The sequence below is a fragment of the Aulostomus chinensis genome, chromosome 17 (genome assembly GCF_037954235.1).
Source record: "Aulostomus chinensis isolate RoL2024-O1b breed Wild chromosome 17, RoL_Achi_v1.0, whole genome shotgun sequence".
Classification (NCBI taxonomy): domain Eukaryota; kingdom Metazoa; phylum Chordata; class Actinopteri; order Syngnathiformes; family Aulostomidae; genus Aulostomus; species Aulostomus chinensis.
The window spans coordinates 24,904,035-24,921,542 of record NC_141336.1 but is presented as its reverse complement, the minus strand read 5'-3'; the positions used below and the strand labels follow the sequence as shown (position 1 = coordinate 24,921,542).

At 45.7% G+C, this 17,508-nt stretch overlaps 1 protein-coding gene across 7 annotated transcripts in view; it reads left to right on the top strand.

Annotated features, from left to right (window-relative positions):
• The window catches only part of ralgapa1 (Ral GTPase activating protein catalytic subunit alpha 1), a 70,015-nt gene that overhangs the window by 5,136 nt on the left and 47,371 nt on the right, over positions 1-17,508 (top strand). For 4 of the 7 annotated variants that reach the window (XM_086181591.1, XM_086181592.1, XM_086181593.1 and 1 more), the window contains exons 4-20: positions 1,049-1,106; positions 1,369-1,412; positions 1,513-1,690; positions 2,729-2,844; positions 3,145-3,283; positions 3,959-4,167; positions 4,318-4,641; positions 5,308-5,487; positions 5,837-5,908; positions 6,012-6,160; positions 6,244-6,367; positions 6,962-7,108; positions 7,272-7,362; positions 7,711-7,875; positions 9,429-9,575; positions 11,250-13,082; positions 17,173-17,297. In XM_086181591.1, coding sequence (XP_086037717.1) covers positions 1,049-1,106; positions 1,369-1,412; positions 1,513-1,690; positions 2,729-2,844; positions 3,145-3,283; positions 3,959-4,167; positions 4,318-4,641; positions 5,308-5,487; positions 5,837-5,908; positions 6,012-6,160; positions 6,244-6,367; positions 6,962-7,108; positions 7,272-7,362; positions 7,711-7,875; positions 9,429-9,575; positions 11,250-13,082; positions 17,173-17,297 — 4,101 coding nt within the window. The remainder of the gene's footprint in view (positions 1-1,048; positions 1,107-1,368; positions 1,413-1,512; positions 1,691-2,728; positions 2,845-3,144; positions 3,284-3,958; positions 4,168-4,317; positions 4,642-5,307; positions 5,488-5,836; positions 5,909-6,011; positions 6,161-6,243; positions 6,368-6,961; positions 7,109-7,271; positions 7,363-7,710; positions 7,876-9,428; positions 9,576-11,249; positions 13,083-17,172; positions 17,298-17,508) is intronic. The other 3 variants (XM_086181596.1, XM_086181595.1, XM_086181597.1) reach the window with 3 other exon arrangements.

Sequence of the window (17,508 nt, the reverse complement as noted above, 5' to 3'; positions counted from 1 at the left end):
CTCTCAGTTGAATTATTTTTAGACCTAGAGAGGCCTCGAGTATTAACAACTAAGTTGAGGGAACAAGTCATAGCTCATGGCCTCAAAATATATATTTATTTCTCTCTGCTCAAAACATCCGTACGACCTCTCCAGGCCTCTGTAGCGTGCCTCAGTTGTACTTCCTGTCCTTTTTCCCGTTGCATTGTATTCATTGAAAATTGACAGTAATAAAGTGACCTCTCATGGGAAGTTCTATGAAGCTGAACAGGACGTATAGCTTTGGTGGCTGGTCCGAGGAAGTAAAGATGGAGGAGAGGATGACACCTTAAAATAAATGCGGCATCACTACGATGGAGCTTTGACCTGATTTGAAACCTCATCACCAAGGACTCATTTGTGGGAGACGGTCCCGGTCCTGGAGCTCAGGCTAAGACCACTGGCATGTAGCAGCACTCAGAGCTTGGTGGTGGTGGTGGTGGTGCTTCAGGATAAGATAGCGGAGGGATGGTGTGTGTGTGTGTGTGTGTGTGTGTGTGTGTGTGTGTGTGTGTGTGTGTGTGTGTGTGTGTGTGTGTGTGTGTGTGTGTGTGTGTGTGTGTGTGTGTGTGTGTGTGTGTGTGTGTGTGTGTGTTGACCTCCATTTGTCTCAGCACACACTCCTCCTCAGAGCTCCTCCTGAGTGCTCGTGTAAAAGCACGAGGTTTTCCACTGGAGGTGTGAGTTGATATTACAGGCTTCCCAGTAGCCTGAAGGTACAGAGCTCCTCAACTTTATGTTTTAATACTGCATTTTCCCAAACTCAACATAACTACAACAACAAATGACCTAACTAGTATAATTCCACTTGCACCAAAATGAAGAAAATACAATATTAACCCATAAATTGTTGTTAAGTGTCATTAGAATAGTTGTGATGTTTGAGCTGCATGGAGGATATTTACGGTCAGATTATCATCCAGCCAGGGTCGAGGGGTCAGATGTAGGACTTGCTCATGAGTTTGTAACCACTTTTATTGCTGCAGCTGCTATATTTAGTGACGGTCATCTTTTCAAAATCTTTCTCCAGAAAATCCTCCAGCTCCTACCAGAGAGGATCCAGAGCCGATGGCAGTTCCACAGCATCGGTAACACATTTGTTGTAGCTGGTCTCTTACACGGTCAGCTTGTGCTGCTGCTGCTGCTGCTGCTAAATCAAGCTAGTCAGTTCTTAGCCTCTCACGTGATGGATAGTTGCTTTGACAGGTGAAGAATGTTGGAGAAGGTTTCAGCAGTATGCTTTGTCTTTAAGATGTCTTCAGGGTTGTCTGAAAGGGTCTGCGCTCAGCTGCTAGCTCAAACTCTCTGTCAAAAGTCGACGTGATCAGGCTGACGTGTTTTCTCTCCCAGGGTTGATCCTGAAGAAGCTGCTGCACACTGGGAACTCTCTGAAGGTAATCCTCTGACTCCTTGACTCCCTGTCAGTCACCCTCTCCACATCCTCCACTTCTTTCTTCACATCTCTGTTCTCTCCATCTCCCACCTGCTCTGTAGATCCGTCGGGAAGGTGTTCGCCTCTTCCTGCTGTGGATGCAGGCGCTACAGAGTCATGCGGAACGTGAACAGCTCTGCATGTTTGCCTGTTTGATTCCGGGTTTCCCAGCTCCGCTCTGCCATGGGACTCCTCGCACCTTGGACACTCTGATTAACCCCCTGCTGACTTTAACAGAGAGTTAGTAGAACACACACATGCACACAAACACAACAGGGATAGACTGACAAAACTAAAGTAACTAAACCCAAAATAGAAGGTAAGGTGCTGAACGAGGGGGGAGGATCTGCACGTGTGAAGAGTTTGGTGACAGGATCTCGCCAGGCTCAAAGGAGAGTTGCACATACATGTTTAGGCAGAGGACTTTTCTCCTGAAGCAAACATTTCTGACCTCACTAACACACAGATTCTGTCCTTCTGCTCCGTTATTACATCACAACATGGACGGCACCGTGCCGCCACCACAGTGATGGCGTTTTAAATGGGCTTTTCTTTTTTGTCCCTTTTACACAGACATCGATTCGGCGCAGCTTCCCTCACTGCCGGATCAGAGGTTAAACCCTCATCCTGTCTCCTTGTAGTTAAAGCCAGACAGCGAGATGCAACGGCAGCGTAATATTTCAACCTGGAAAATGTTGTGTAAATGGTCGACTGTATTGATTTGAGCTGTTGGCTGCATTTCCACTGATGTGATCCCACCAGGGATGAGAGGATACCAGAATTTCAGTTCCAATATTGCTGAATTTACAGGATTTACAGTACTGCTGTTAACATAACGATAACAGTCTACAGTACAAAAATGCAATCAGTACATTCCATATTTGTCAATAGGGCATTTAATAGGTCTGACCATCTTCATCTGCAAAAGTAGTGACGTAAAAAAGAACAATGTTGCTCTGCTGTGAATTATATTTCAGTTATGAGAAGATTTGAAAACTGATTTCAGGAGAATCTCATCACTCTAGGGTGGGCTGAGAAAACCAGGACCTGTTACATCAGCTGCCACCAGATCAGCCAGTCGCAAAATTCAGTTGCAGTAGCCGCATATCACCCAGTAGAGGGCAGCCACCATGATACATACAGTTCCAATACTTTACACTGGAATTGGTCAGGGGGTTTCGTTACTCTTGACGTTCTACTCTCGTTAATTAGGTCTAACAGATTTCCAGTATTCAGTGTCATAGTAACATGAAAGCTCCTTGCTCCTTCCCCCTGCAGCCCAGGTGACCCCAGAAGAGATCACGCCACTGGTTCCTCCCCAGTCAGGTGACAAGAACCAGGAAGATCTCACTGCTTATTTCCTGGAAGCGCTACTGAAATACATGGTAAACCAGGTATTATCATCATTTCTTACTAACACAGCTAACACAACATAATGACATGATATGAATGCACCTCTAGCTTGACAGCAGACCAAGTGTTCATCCCATCCCATGCTAGTCTCACTAACCGTTTATACAAGTTGCATCTCTTACTGGTGTGTTTCCTCTGGATGCTGCCGCTGCTCTCATGCATGCACTTACGCACAATGACACATTCAACCTTCTAAACAAAGGAGCTCTTCTCCACTTGACTCTAGTTTATGTATGTAATGATGTTGTCATAACACAAGCTTGTTTGTGTGCATCCACCAGGCCAAGTCTCTGGAGTGGCGTTGTAAAGAGAACCATGAGCGTGGCTTCAGCTTCCTCTTTGGTCACTTCAGGAAGTTTTATCTTCCTCACATCTTTCCCAACTTTGCCATGGAAACCAGCCTCTACAACCCCATACTGGGTCAGTACTCTCAGGTCATTAAGAGATGGACCTCAAGTGCAACTTCACTTGTACATCTGCTGCAAAATTACGCTGCCATTCTCATCAATGAACCTGGCAAGAACGCAATGAAATCTGCTACGCAAACAAAAGACAAAATGCTGCTCTCTTTTTTTTTAAACACAAGCTGGAAATAGACAGAGAGACAGGATATGATTAAAGCTTTTAAAAGATAAGAAAAGGTAAGAGGTCATAGGTTGATGAGCTCACTCTGCAGTCATAACAAATGAAACGCCTTCAAATGTTATGGTTCGGTAGCTTGTATTTACAGGCGCGCTGACGGCTGAAACACGGTGGGCACATCTGTGACTGTCCCTGCTGACCATCCTCATGCTCATCAATTAGCTGCTACATTGATTGTGCAACAGACCTCCATTTTTTATTTTAAATTGTGTTTCAACGTGAAAGAAGTCTTGCACAATCAGATGCGGATTAATCTTGGCTTTTGACACGCAGATACACACACACACGCACACACACACACACACACATTATCATGTATGTGATGGAAATTTAAAGTTTAGATGAGAAATTATCAATGAAAGTCATTTGGAATGAATATAAAATCACCACCCTCAGCCCAGAAAGCACCCATGGAACAAGAATGTTCTCTATCTGCCTTCTCTCTCCTTGCAGACGTTCCTCCAATGCGGCCCAAGCCGTACTACAGCGTTGTGCGACGGGAGCAGGATGCAGGCGAAGCGCTCTACTGCACGAAGGAGAGCTTCCTCCAGGCTCGAGTCATCTTCATCCGCTGGCTGGTCTCCTTTTGGCTGGAACCAAGACCCAACGCGCACACACACATCCCAGGAACCGAGGGAGAGAACGTCCCCAAGAACATTCAGGTAACACACAGTTCTTAAGTTGACAGGGAGAAGGGTGTGTCAGTTACTGGTATTTTATGTCCAGTTATTGGAGTGTTACAGTGGGTTTCCATGTTTGTCCTTTAATTTTCATATTTATTTATTTGTAACTTTACCCGACTCCTCCTCCAGCGAGCAGCAGCTGGCCTGGCTGCTCGCTCTGCAGGCAGCTCAGATGACGGCAGTGGGGCTGGTATTCGGTCAGACAATCACCTGGAAGGGAGCGGGGGCTCATCTGGACCAGGAGGGGGCAGCATGGGTATGTGTGGCGGTCCAGGGGGTGGAGTTGAACCTGAACAGAGCCACTCTAACACCTCCACCCTGACAGAGCGAGAGCCCAGCTCCTCCTCACTGTGCTCCATGGATGAGGAGCAGCTGACAGATATGGAGGTGGTGAGGAGAGTCCTGACCTGCTCCAGGACCAACGTCAACTTCATCACAGAGATCTTTAGACAGGTGAAGGAGAAATGTCCTGATCGTAATTCCACAAGGTTGACTTTACCCTGCTATTCATACTTTATCTTTAATGCGTTTGTATCGTATCAAACCAGGCAACTTGTCATTTTTTTAGTTAAATTTCACGGATTTCAGTAATATTTTCTATGTGTACATAGACGTGACAGAAAGCAAAAGGGTTGGTCATGAGAAATTTCCTGTTATGGGTGGATAATGCATAGTAATGTTTCGGTTACTCAGTGTTTTTCGTTTTTCTTCCAAAGATTCTATAAATTAAATAATAAGCAGCATATGAGATTTATAAGACACTCTGTTTTTACAAGTTAAAATTAATTTATTTGTCCGTCATCAAGCTTTTTTCAAACGTTCTGCACCCTCTAAGCACCAGTACCATATTCATGGTGAAGATTCTTCTTGATGTAATACCACTGTCAGGGGCCATTTTAGGGCCGTGTGAAGGCATGATGCTGGTATTCGTGTCTTAAATGACCTCCCCAGATTAAGAACTTCATTTTCATTTAAGACGGCGCCTTGGAAAATTTACCCGGCTCTCATCTAACGAGGGCCTCAGATGAAGCCGGTCTGAGTCAGCGACGCGCTCCTACAGCAGAAGGTGTGATACACGACCTGTTTAACACTCTCATGTGTCTGCCCCTACATGCACAGGCCTTCCTCCTTCCCATGTGTGAAGCTGCAGCCATGAGAAAAGTGGTCCGTGTTTACCAGGAGTGGATCTCCATGGAGGACAAGCCGGTGTTTATGAAAGAGCCAGAAGAGGGTCCGTATCCCATAGCAACAGCCGGCAGTATGGACACAGGCTCTCAGCTTGGAGACAAGGATGATGAGGTGACGACCCAACTGATCTAAACCCACTGGATGTACACACATGTACTGCTGATGCATTTATGTCATGAGGTTGTAGTAAACAACACGGAGGGTATAAAAGTACACAAATTCACAGATTATCTGTATTTCACTGATGGAATTCAAAATTCATCAAATGTTTTTCTACCCTTTTTCCTGTGGTTGAAAAATCCAGGAGACATAGATACACAGATCTGTCAAAGAGAAATTACCTGATAGGAGATGCCTGCAACCTCAGTGTTTGTGCATCACTCCAGAGTAATGGACGCCAAACCTCAGTGACAGATCTTGCTTGTGTATTCTTCAGTTAATTTTGTTTTTCTCTCCATAGGGACTGAATAAGGTGATCGACAGTGAGCTGTTGGAGTACAGTGTTCATGCTGGGGTTCAAACTACACTGCAGGTACATAAATATGCAGTTTGGAACTTTTATAAGTGTTCCTCTTTGTAGTATTGTGCTTTAGAGAACATTGCTTGAGCCATGTTACGTCTTCTCTCCTCTCCAGGTATTTATTACTCACTCGTCCAACGTATTCCTACTGGAACCAGCCAACGACATCAAGATCCTTCTCGAGGAGCATGTTGACATGTGCAAGCGAGTCTTAAACATCTACCGCAGCCTCGTCATGCATGAGACCATGGACCAGAAAACATGGTAAAGACACTGAACACGCTGAGTCCCACTTAGAAAACAGCAACTTCTGTCTCAAACTTGCGTGCTTTTTCATTGTTTGGTAGGGAGCAGATCTTACTGGTGTTGCTGAGGGTGACGGAGTCCGTGATGAAAAGACCTCCGTCCATCATGCCCCAGGGCAAGAAGAGCAACACGCTGTCAGGCAGACTGGCTGGACCCATCTTTCAGGTTCTCTTACCAAAATTGAAGCTAAAATACAAGCCCCTTAAACCTGCGTTCTCCCTAATGGTCAGCAGGGGGCGACTCGACTGGTTAGGAAAAGAGCACACTCATCTGTTCAAGTCATGTATCTTCATTAAATAATCAGAAGTGAATGTGCCTTGATGAATTAATTTAGTGTTAATTACTTTATCATGACATTGGTCTTAGTTAAAATGGTAAACGCGGAACAGTCGTCCACTAACTGGAGGTGACGGCGCCCACGCTCTCCACTTCCATGTACTTGAGACGCAGTACTGGAAATACACAGTACATCTTCTGTATGTTAGAATGGCGATGTGAGGTTACGCGAAGAGAGACTCTGGTAACTAATGCTGTAACTTTACATGACCACAAGCACATGGAAAATAGCAGCCCTATGACATTTTTAGTCTCTGACAGAAAATCCCCCAAGTTTGTAGCTCTCAACTGTTTAGTGAACGATGTACACACACTTGGGCTTTTCAGCACGATGTCCTTTTGATCACTGATGCAACCTCTTTGAAAGCCTCTCTTCTAAAACTTTCTCTGCTTTCATCACTCCCTCGCTCTGTCTCTGTTCAGACACTGATCGTCGCCTGGATTAAGGGAAACTTGAACGTCTACATCAGCAGAGAGCTGTGGGACGACCTCCTTTCTGTCCTCACCTCTCTCACCTGCTGGGAGGAGCTTGTGACCGAGTGGTCTCTCACCATGGAGACCCTCACAAAGGTGAAGCTACCGGCTACACTCGGGCTATGTCATGTTGTTTAGCTCAGATGAGGAAGTCTGTCTTGGACGTGTTGCTGATAGGAGAATTGACATTTTGCAGCATGTTGTGTTTTACTAACCAGTGTCAAAACATTAAGATGTTCTTCTTGTCTTTGTGGTTCAGGTGTTGGCCAGGAACCTGTACAGTGTCGATCTGAACGAGCTGCCTCTGGACAAACTCAGTGAACAAAAACAGAAGAAACATAAAGGAAAAGGTTGGTCATCGGTCGTGTGACCAAGAATGAGCATCGCTGTATTTAGTGATTGCCATTTTTCTACTGTTGTGTTTCACTGTTCATTGCTTGCAAAAGTAAAATCTTTCACAACTCTCCTCACACGGGAAAATGATCTTCAATGTGGTGTCCAATGTACACACACCCATTGGTGGTTTAACATGTGCATAATCAGAAAATATCCTTAATGTGAAGTACACCTGGAATGAAAGGAGCATTGAGACATTTATAAAATAAATCACATTTCACAGAGGAGATGAATTCATGTTGCTCTTAATGCTAATGAACATGCGCTAACGAGAGAATTCCATCCTCCTGTTCTGGCTTCAGGTATCGGTTCAGAGGGCCAGCGGCAGGTTGTGGATCGTTCCTTCTCTAAAGGTTGGAGCAGAGACCAACCAGGCCAAGCAGCAGCCATGAGGCAGCGAAGCGCCACCACCGCTGGCTCCCCTGGCATCGAAAAGGCTCGCAGTATTGTCCGCCAGAAGACTGTAGGTCAGTATTACTCCTCTTAGATGGCGGCCCTCCTCCATATTAGCAGTTGTAGCGGTCAGAGACCCTCCGTCTGTCTGATGAAAAACGACGAGCGTTGGTGTTTTTATGAGGTTTGAAGGTGAGCCGAAGTAAAAACAACTCATGATGGGTATCCTCTGCCTGAGTATCAATACTAGAGCAGGTCTTTGTTTTATGAAGGTGAAGCATTTGTGGTTTCTGCGTTCGACCACTTGATGGTGGATTGATCAGCCCTGCAGACCCAGCCCCGAAAGTTCTTATCTGTTAGACCACTTAGGTCCGCGGGAAAATCTCTCATCTTTGTTTCTCCTCCTCTCTGCTTGTCTGTCTCCTCCTTCTTGGTATTGTCCTCCCTGTTCTTGTGAAGCCTTCAGCTCCAGAGTGAAAGACATGGCTACGATAGCGTGCTATACTGAAGTAGCAGCGGTAGCTCTGATCACATCCATGTTGATATTTAGACGAGCCCATGAGACGTTAACACCTTAATCGGAATTATTCAACAATGACACAACTCTGTGTTATCTAAAATCGCTTCCTAGCGTTTTTTTGAATTATGTTTATTGTTTAGTGTCAGCTATGTTATTCCTCCGATTTTGGTGATGAATTATTGTAAAAAGTGTCGCTGCAATCACTTTGTTGATTTTCTCACAAAATCCTTTTTGGGTTAAAGTTATATTTTACTCACAAAGCATGTTTTTCCTTTCAAGTAGTCACTGATAGGTGTCTTGAGGTAAAACACAAGTTTTTTCCCCCTCCTACTTCGCTTCTTCGTGACTCCAAAATGCAGAAGGAACCTGCCATGTATATTTAGCTTGAAGCTAATGGAGACTGACAGCAAACAACAGCAAAACTGTCCAGAAATGTCTCCTTACACACTCTAAATCTGTCGTCTGGTATGATCCAACACACTCTGATTTGAGCTCAAAACGACCCAACCGCTGACGGAGAGACTCAGTGCTTCTGGGATTGAGCACCAGCGACTTGGTGTCACTCGGTGCTCGCTGGTTGCAGCATCTGTGCTCTGCATTTTTTGTAGTTAAACTCCTCTTTTCGAACAGTTCTGTCTGCTGTGCGTCCTGTCATGCTAACTAATATTCTTGCAGGTCTATGGCCATCTTGTTGTGGTCAAACGTGTCCGACTTCCCTCAAATATTTTTCTATTATGGATTGTTATGGCGATGCCGTCCAAAGAACCTCTCACTGTCTCAGCCACGGTCTGTCCTCTAGATCTAACCCTGTCTCACTCCTCCCTCACATCCCCCTTCTCCTTCTTTGCCCCCTTCCAGTCCTCCTCTTTCTTCTGTGTCCCTAGTCTCAATATTTTCTCCTAATACAATCGCTCTTTTTTTACTCTCTACTTCTACTAATATTACTTCATTTCCTCGTTTGCTTTTTATCTTCTTTCTCACCTATACATCTGATTTTCTTCCCTCCCACTTTCCTCCTCCTCACCTCAACAACACTCTCCACTTCCTTCCTTCCATCCCTCCCCGTCCCTCTTCCCTGTCTTCTGTCTGTTCTTCCCACCTCCTCAGCCCTGCGTAGCTGTTCTACGGGGGACTCTCTGCTGTCCTCAGCCTTTATCCGCAGTGCTAAGAGTGCTCCTGCTCTGGCTCCGCCTCTTCCTGTCCTCCTCCACCACCACCACCCTTTACTACCCCCCCTTGCTGACCAGCTGGCAGGTACACACTCTTTGCACTACCTGTCTGCCTGCCTTTCTGCCTGCTGTCTACCTGGAAACTTCACTCACCTTTGTCAGACAGCTGCATCCTGTCGTCTGTGTCCATCGGCTCTTTCCTCCTAACTGGTACCGAAGCGTCAGACCTCACATCATCCATCCAGAATCTGAAATCATTCCCTGTTTCACCTGAATCTGGGTCATCTCATCAGCGTTGCATGAAATGTTTGTCAGCTAGAAGAGCAGATCGAAGGTTCTGATAGGCAGGTTATTGGGTTGTTCATCCGCTGAATCACGCCTCAAATAAATTTCTTCAAATGCCGTGTAAATGTTCATTTGGCCCCGAAGGAACAAGTGTTCTGATGTTGGTGGTGGTCACAGATCTCGTGTTAGGTGATTCCAAGGAGAATCATTTTCTTCAAGTTCAATGATGCACGTCTCTCTCTATGGAAGGAGGAGGAAAGTAAGAAAAGCAAATGGAGAGATGTCATCTCTGAGTGTTGTGTGTCTGCCGGCATCTCACCAGCTTGAGATACGATGTGGATGAAGTTTCAAGTTGGTTTGTCATCTCATCTACCATCAGGCCAAATGGAAAACAGTTGAAGTAGGAAAGCAAACACTGGTATTCAATAAGAGAATAGAAATAAGGCATAATTTGTTCACATTCGCTCCCACGTGTGCATCGCTCACTGTTGTTTGAACATGAGTTGATGAATTGTAATGAAACCTTTAAGTGAACGTTGGAGAGTGGAGAGTGTCAACCATGAGCAGCCAGGAAGATTGCATGGAAGCATGTGGTTGATTGCCTGTTTGTTTGCCTTCAGACTCCCACTGCCTGCATGCTAGCATGCATATTTCCTCACCTTTTCATGAATACAGTTTCCTCTCTGCCCGGGAAGAATAAAACATCCAGTTTCCCCCTTCAGCTGATCTCCTTATCCCTGATCCCCGGAGTCTTCAATGTCTTGAATAAAATGTTTTTATTTTTGCTGATGGATGTGTTTTTATATTTAGCTACATAGAAAATGCCAGCTCTATGAAGTCGACGTTTCAGCAAGATTCAAGTGAAAACCGCTCCATCACAACTGTCACTGCAGACAACGATTCACTTGCAGTCTAAAAATCTGCCATTTGTCTCTTAGCAAGGAGTGTTGCCTCATCTCACCTCCTGCTGAGCTTCATTTATCCTTTTTAAACTTCAAAGGAGTGTTGCTACTGATAACACGCTTATCATTTTATGCCACTTTTTGGTGGGTACTATGATCTGGAAATGAATCAACGTCTGGGTCAACAGAGCAGTTTCAGAAGTACTGAGTTAAACTACAGAATTAAAACAGTACCGCTCAGTTTTGTCTTCTGTCTTTTTAATACTGAGACTTTCTAGAAGAGAAGTAGACTTCCGTGATCCATTCCCTAGCTTAATAAATACTGAATGGTAGTTCAGTCCAGTAATATTTGACATTAATGCAGTTGGAGTTTAATTCCACTGGGCTGAGCCAAGTATGAAGGAGCTGCAGTTATTTGATACCTTAAGGGTTAAGCACCACACCCTCAAGCTTTGAATTTGACAGTTATGGTGTGTCGCTTAATTTGTGTGTCTGTGTCCATGTGTATTTACACTCGCGGTTTCCAACTCACCCCTCCACTAACCTCACTGCCCCTCCTTCGTCTTGTTTAGACCTGGAGGACCCACCAATCACGCTGACATCCCGCTCGTCCCGGATGCGCCACTCTTCTCAAAGTGACGAGGCCCCGTCCACCTCTTGCTCTGAGGTGTTCCAGGGGGTGGCTTGTGACCTGGATCCTCCTGCATCTTCATCCCTTGCTAGGAGCAGCAGTGCCTCTGACATCATGGAGCCTTTCATCGCAGAGCGGGTCAAAGGTGAAGACCCACAGAGAGATCCCAGTTCAATCCCAAACCCCCACCAACACCACGCCACAGCTACTTCCTTACTAGCAGCTAATAGTCACGCAGCTCAACCACTCCCACCCACCCCTCACTCCTCTTCTCCCACCCCTTGTACCTTCTCCAATGGTGTTGCTTCCTCTACTTCAGAGGGACAAGATGATGTTAGTGTATATGACCAGCTCTGGCATCAGATTGGCTCTCAAAGCCGAGGTTCTGGCTCCGATTGGGTAAGCGACTGGGATTCTGCCTTCGCCTTGTCATCTGAAAAGGAGGTTGATGTAGACGAGGGTGACATGGGGGCTGTGGTAGAGGAGGATGATTTATTCTCCTCTATTAGGGATTATTTCTCTCACAAAGGAGCTGAGAAGGAGGAGGCAGGAGATAGAGATAGTCCAGGTCACGCATTAGAAAACAATCATGTAGCTTCACTTGTACCAGCGCAAACTGGTGTGGCTAGAGCACAAATGGAGCACACAGGAGAGGCAAGAAAGGTGGTAAGAGAGGAGAAACCGGTGTGTAAGGAGGACAGACAGGTAACTAGTGTATTGACGCACAGCAGTGGCGACCCGATAGAGGAGAATGAGGTCGAGCAGCGGAGCATCTACGAATGTCTGGAGCTGCAGTGTCAGTGGCCATCGAGGGGGAGCGCTAGCTTAGAAAGACACATCAGGGAGAAAAAGGGAGCAGGTGGAGGATCTACAGGAGTAGGAGCAGGATGGGAAGGAAAATGTGATGTTTGGAGGGAAGTGGGGGAAAACAAAAGGGATGATAAAGAAGAAGCAACAAGTGACTCAGTAGAAAGTAGCACTGAATCAAACCAAAGTGCCCAAATAGACTCAGCCAAGGCCAAAATGTCCCGTAGTATTGCCAAGAGGCATCATTCTGGGGGTGTTCACGTCAGCTTCAGACCCTCGACTGAGTCTGTCCAGTTTCATAATCCCCTTGAGAATAAAGAAGCCCATTGGAAAGCAAGGCTACGCCGCCTCAGTCACTTCCACACTCATAGCCACTCAGCCGGTGAAAGGCCAGGAGCCGGGTCGAGCTCAGGGGGGAAGCTGGGAGCAGGGGGTGCAGGTAAGTTTGGATCTGTGGCCGGCCATAAAGTGGGGGCACACGAGAGATTGAGCTCTGGGACTGTTAATGATAATAGTGGGATAGGGGGTGGAGCAAGTTCTGGCAGCCTGGAAAGCCGGGTTGGGACTGGATCTGGGGACAAGGACAAGCAACAGCATTCTGGATCCAGTGCGGGACCCAGTTTGGGTCCTGAGGCTCACTTGGAGGGCTTACCAGGCAGTTCAGGTTCCTCTGTGTCATCGGGAGTGCGAGGCCGTTTGGGACGCTCCGCCTTGCGTTCTCGGGCCTCCCGATCCCGCTCTCAGGAGCCGGGCAGTACGGCCTCACGACACCACCAGGGGGCTCTGCTCGGTGGTGTTTATAAGACTGTGGTTCACGCTCTGTCCTCCAAGCCTCGGCCCCGAGGTCAGGGGTCATCCCAAGGCTCATCGCCACAGCGGCAGGGCCGGGTGGCCATGGGTGACGCGTCGCTAAGAGACCTCTACTCCCACGTCCTGGGCTACTTTGGACGAAAGACGACCACGCCAGGTGAGGATCGCAGTGGATGAAGCGCTCACAAAGGCCACAACACCAGTAAAGTCCAACAACTACGGAAAAGACAAATACTCACAAAACACAAACATCAACTCTCTTTTCCCTTTTGGCTGTTTTTAACTGGTTTGTTATGATGGAATGAAATATATTTTTTGGCTGAAACTCATCATCTTGCTGCTGGACTGAGATTCCAACTCCCTGTTGATGTGTTTCCTCTTGAACGTAGCCCCTCCTCCAGCCTGCCTCCTATCGAAGACCCTCCCATCCCTCCCATAACTTCCCACTTCTTCCTCTACCTCAGAAGCCCTCTCCCTTCTCCTCTACCCTTCTTTTTCCTTCTAAAGGATGTGGGATTTTCTCCTTCTCTCCCCCTTCCCGCCTCCTCCCTCCGTGATGTTGCATGCGGCCTCCTTGTGCCTCCTTCGCCTCCTTCCCTGGAGTCAAGCCCCTCTCAGCTGCACAGAAGGAAACGACCTTTCAAAGCAAAATATAAGATGACCACACATAAAACCCCACTGAAAGTCCCTGAATGTTTTGTGGCGTTTTGTATCTTCAAAGGTTTGGGAATTAGAGTTTGTAAAGGTAAATCTGGGATGTGAAACATTTTAGTGGATACAATATTAGTTACAGGTTGTGTAACGATGCGGTTGTGGTTCATTCTCTGACCACTAGGATGCAGCAGAAGCCTTTTGGTAAATATTGCCATCTTTATAATGGTGCACACAGAGTTTGAATGGATAGAAAAATGTCCTCGTTGTAGCCATCTTCAATGATTGAAGCCTTTTGTAGCCAGTAGTTTGATGGTAAACATGATTCTCATACACAGAATTGTAGCGGGAGGATTTGCAGCTGAACACCGGCACAGTGATTCATACCATCTGAGTCTGTCTTGATGTGGAATTGCTGGTACACTCCTTTTCCCTCCATAGTCACATGTTGCTTGCTGATTTGTGCTAAATGGTATCAAACTTGTCAGTCGTGTTTGTTTGTACGTTTGTTCTAGACGCATACTATCGTAAAAATGCTGATTTTATTTTTTTTCCCCCTGAAATTGTTGACTAATATATTCTTAACCTTTTATATTTGTATAACAGCAGTGACTCGATCAATGAGCCGGTCCTTCACACACACACTGAAGCCATAAACGATGAGCCGTACTCGTCTGGCTGGCTGGTTGGCCCTTGAACTTGTTTAATTCTGTGGCTGCTGATGCAAAACCCCCCGTTCTATTGGCACAGGAGGCCCCCGTTAGTTCTAACCACGCCTTTGCAGATCATAGCACTAAAAATGTGCTGATTTAGAGTGAGTTTACTCAACCACACGCTGCGATACGCATCTCTCATCAGATTATGTCTAAGACGAGGTTGTGATTGCAGATCCGCAGATTTAAGAAACCGTCTTTGCTAGAGGTTCTCGCCACAGTCAAATCATTATCACAAGATTGTCTGAGTCCTAATTCTGTCATATCAGGGGAACTAATGAACCCTGTGTCCTCAACGTTGAACTTGTCAGTGGTACCAACCAGTTGTTCTTGACCCTACCTTTTTGAAAAATATGTAATTTTACAATACAGTTTCCATGACATAGACTTGGTTTCAGCACCCCAACAGTTTGATTTGTGTTGTGGGTTTTGGCTCACGGTATTGTTTTTATGTCAACGTAGAAGAGAACTTCCCCAGCAAATGACAGAGAAACCCAGAGAAACTCACGCTGAGCTGAAATGAATAATTAACATCAAAACTCTTCTTTTTTTACTTTTTCACTGAGAGTGGAACTGTTTTGTTGTTTGTAGAATCAAAAATCATGATTCACATGCAAATTGAACATTGGATTGTGCTCTGACGAGATCAGTTCTGCATCGTAGACCGATGTGGACCAGGCAGGACAGCTGCTGTGTGGCGCTGGCGCTCTGCTCTTGAGTTCCTCCTGTCCTCCTCCTGTCATCCAATTCAAGACTCCTTTGTCATTCAAACTCTACACCACACAGGCAGGCAGGAGATTGAAATTTCATAGCATCTGACTCAAAACACTAAAAAAAAAACAAAGCAAGATAAAAAAAATATATGTATTTATATACATTGTAAACGTCAAATATATGTCTGTACGTACACATTAAAAGGAGGATCAATGAATAAGCAAAAAGTGTATGTTTAAAAATGTGATCGAGCAGAATAAGAGTAGATCAACAGTCGGGGTTGAATGAGCTCATCCTTGTCGATCGAGCACAAACTAAAAGGCTCATTTTCAGTGCACAGATCTGCAAAATACGTCGTTCAGCTTTCAGAGTCCAGAGGGCCGACTGAAAGCGCAGCGTCATCAGCTCACGTCACGGCTTAGCATGTCTACTTTTTTTTAGACCGTAATGCCAACCATGTCATGCTCTGTTTCTTATGTGAAGTTGATATGCAGGCCTGTCGGCATTTATTTACGGAAACGTTCTTTTCTTGCCAGCCCCTTTTTGTCATGTGACTTTCCTGTAGTTATGGACAAATAACCATGGCAGCTGAAAGTGTACATGGCTGTCATCGACGTGCCGCGCACTTGTGGATTCACAGTGTTGTTAATATTGAGAGTTAACGCCTCAGAAGTGGAAGCTAAACCAGCTCAGAACAAAATGGAATTTTGACTTTGCACGTGTTTGGTGGTGAAACTCCGTTCCCTCCATGTAACTGCTGCCGCTGGTTCCTCTAATCAGCGGCTACATCTTTGCTCTGACTGAGCTGAACTTTGATGTTCAGGAGAGAACGGCTTCCCCTGAGGGGTGTAACACTGCATCTGCAAGACGGTCAAGCTTCCTGTGTAGCCTTGAAGTTTTCACACCTGAAGGGGATAGTTCAGCCAGTGGAAGGTTGGGTGAAGTTTTTTGTTTTTTAAACTCTGCTGGAGTTACACAGAGTTGCATCAATCTCTCAGACAGATGACGTTTCAAACGTTTAAAAAAAATATGTATAGCAGAAAAAAACCCTAAAATGCCTCTAAACTGCTCATCCAAAGTAATCCGCGTATCCTGAAGCCTCGACGAATGCACTAAAATCATTTTGTGGCTTTTAGTTGGGGGCTACAGTGAACAGCGAGGATAAAAACACGGTGTCAGTGACATTTTTCGAAACAGCTCGGCCCGTCGAGGCCTCAGGACACTTACATTACGTTGGATCAGCTGTAAAGAGGTTTTTTTTATGGGTTTACTGTGTTTTTGTTTCTTGTATTTGAAATTCATCTCTGTTCACTTCTAAACTCAAGCTGTATTTTGTGGACTTAAAAAAAAAAAACCTCACTCAACCCTCCATCGACATGAGGGTGAGTAGATGATGGCTAGGTTTCATTTTGGGGTGAACTATCCCTTTAAATCTTATAGGAAATGATGTAATTCTGTGTGTTCATCTGAACGTTTATTGGTCTGTCACCCACACAAAGTCGGGACAAAAGCTTTACCTTGTGTCCTCTTCTCTGAGCGGTGGTTGGTGGGTGTTCTCGGCCATCGCCTCCAACCTAACAGCAACACTACGACAAAGTAGACTAATGTAGCCCTCCGACATGCTGCCTTCTTGGACCTAACAACGAGAGTCTGGCTCTTTGTGCATGGTGTGAATTAACTCCTGCATTGCTTTTCTGGTGGGTTTGCCTGCTGTGTTGTGGCTTCTGCTAACTTTAGGGCCTCCAGTACATACACACCAAGTCTGCTCTCACTGTTCAGGAAGGGAAGCTCCCGTTTGTGACGTGGATATTGTGACATTTTAATATCAGCGGCAGTGATTTCACTCCTCAGCCGTGAATTGTCCAGTGTTTGGGCACCGAATTAAAAGCAAAATGTCACCATATCCCGAATCATCAAGATGAGCACGAATCAATCTTTGATAGATGGAATTCCTGTGACTACATCTTACAGAATTTTTATAGAGAAGTCTGAGGGTTTGTCACTGTCTGTCATCATGTGTCTTCATTTCTTTGTCCCTGTATTGGTCTACTTCTTCCTGTCTACATCGAGTCATCCATGGTGTGTGTTTATGTCTCTGTTACCATCAGTAACCGCCTTCATTTATACCTTAATATAAATATGTGTGTGTGTGTGTGTGTGTGTGTGTAGCCAACAAGGAGGAGGTGGTCCAGAAGGCCCGCCCAGTCTCCAGCGATGTAGGAAGCAGCAACCCGAACTTCTCTGATCTCATGGATGAGTTCATCCAGGAGAGACTGAGGGCCAAAGGAACAGTGGTCAGCACCCCCCCCCCCCGCATACACACACACACACACACACACACAACACACACACACACACACACACACACACACACACACACACACTTGTAACCTAAAATCAAGTCTGAAACATATCTCAGAATCGAAGGATTGATGTTCATGATTCAAATCTCTTATCGGTCCCCACAAAGATAGCTTTACAAATACACACACACACAACTGTCCT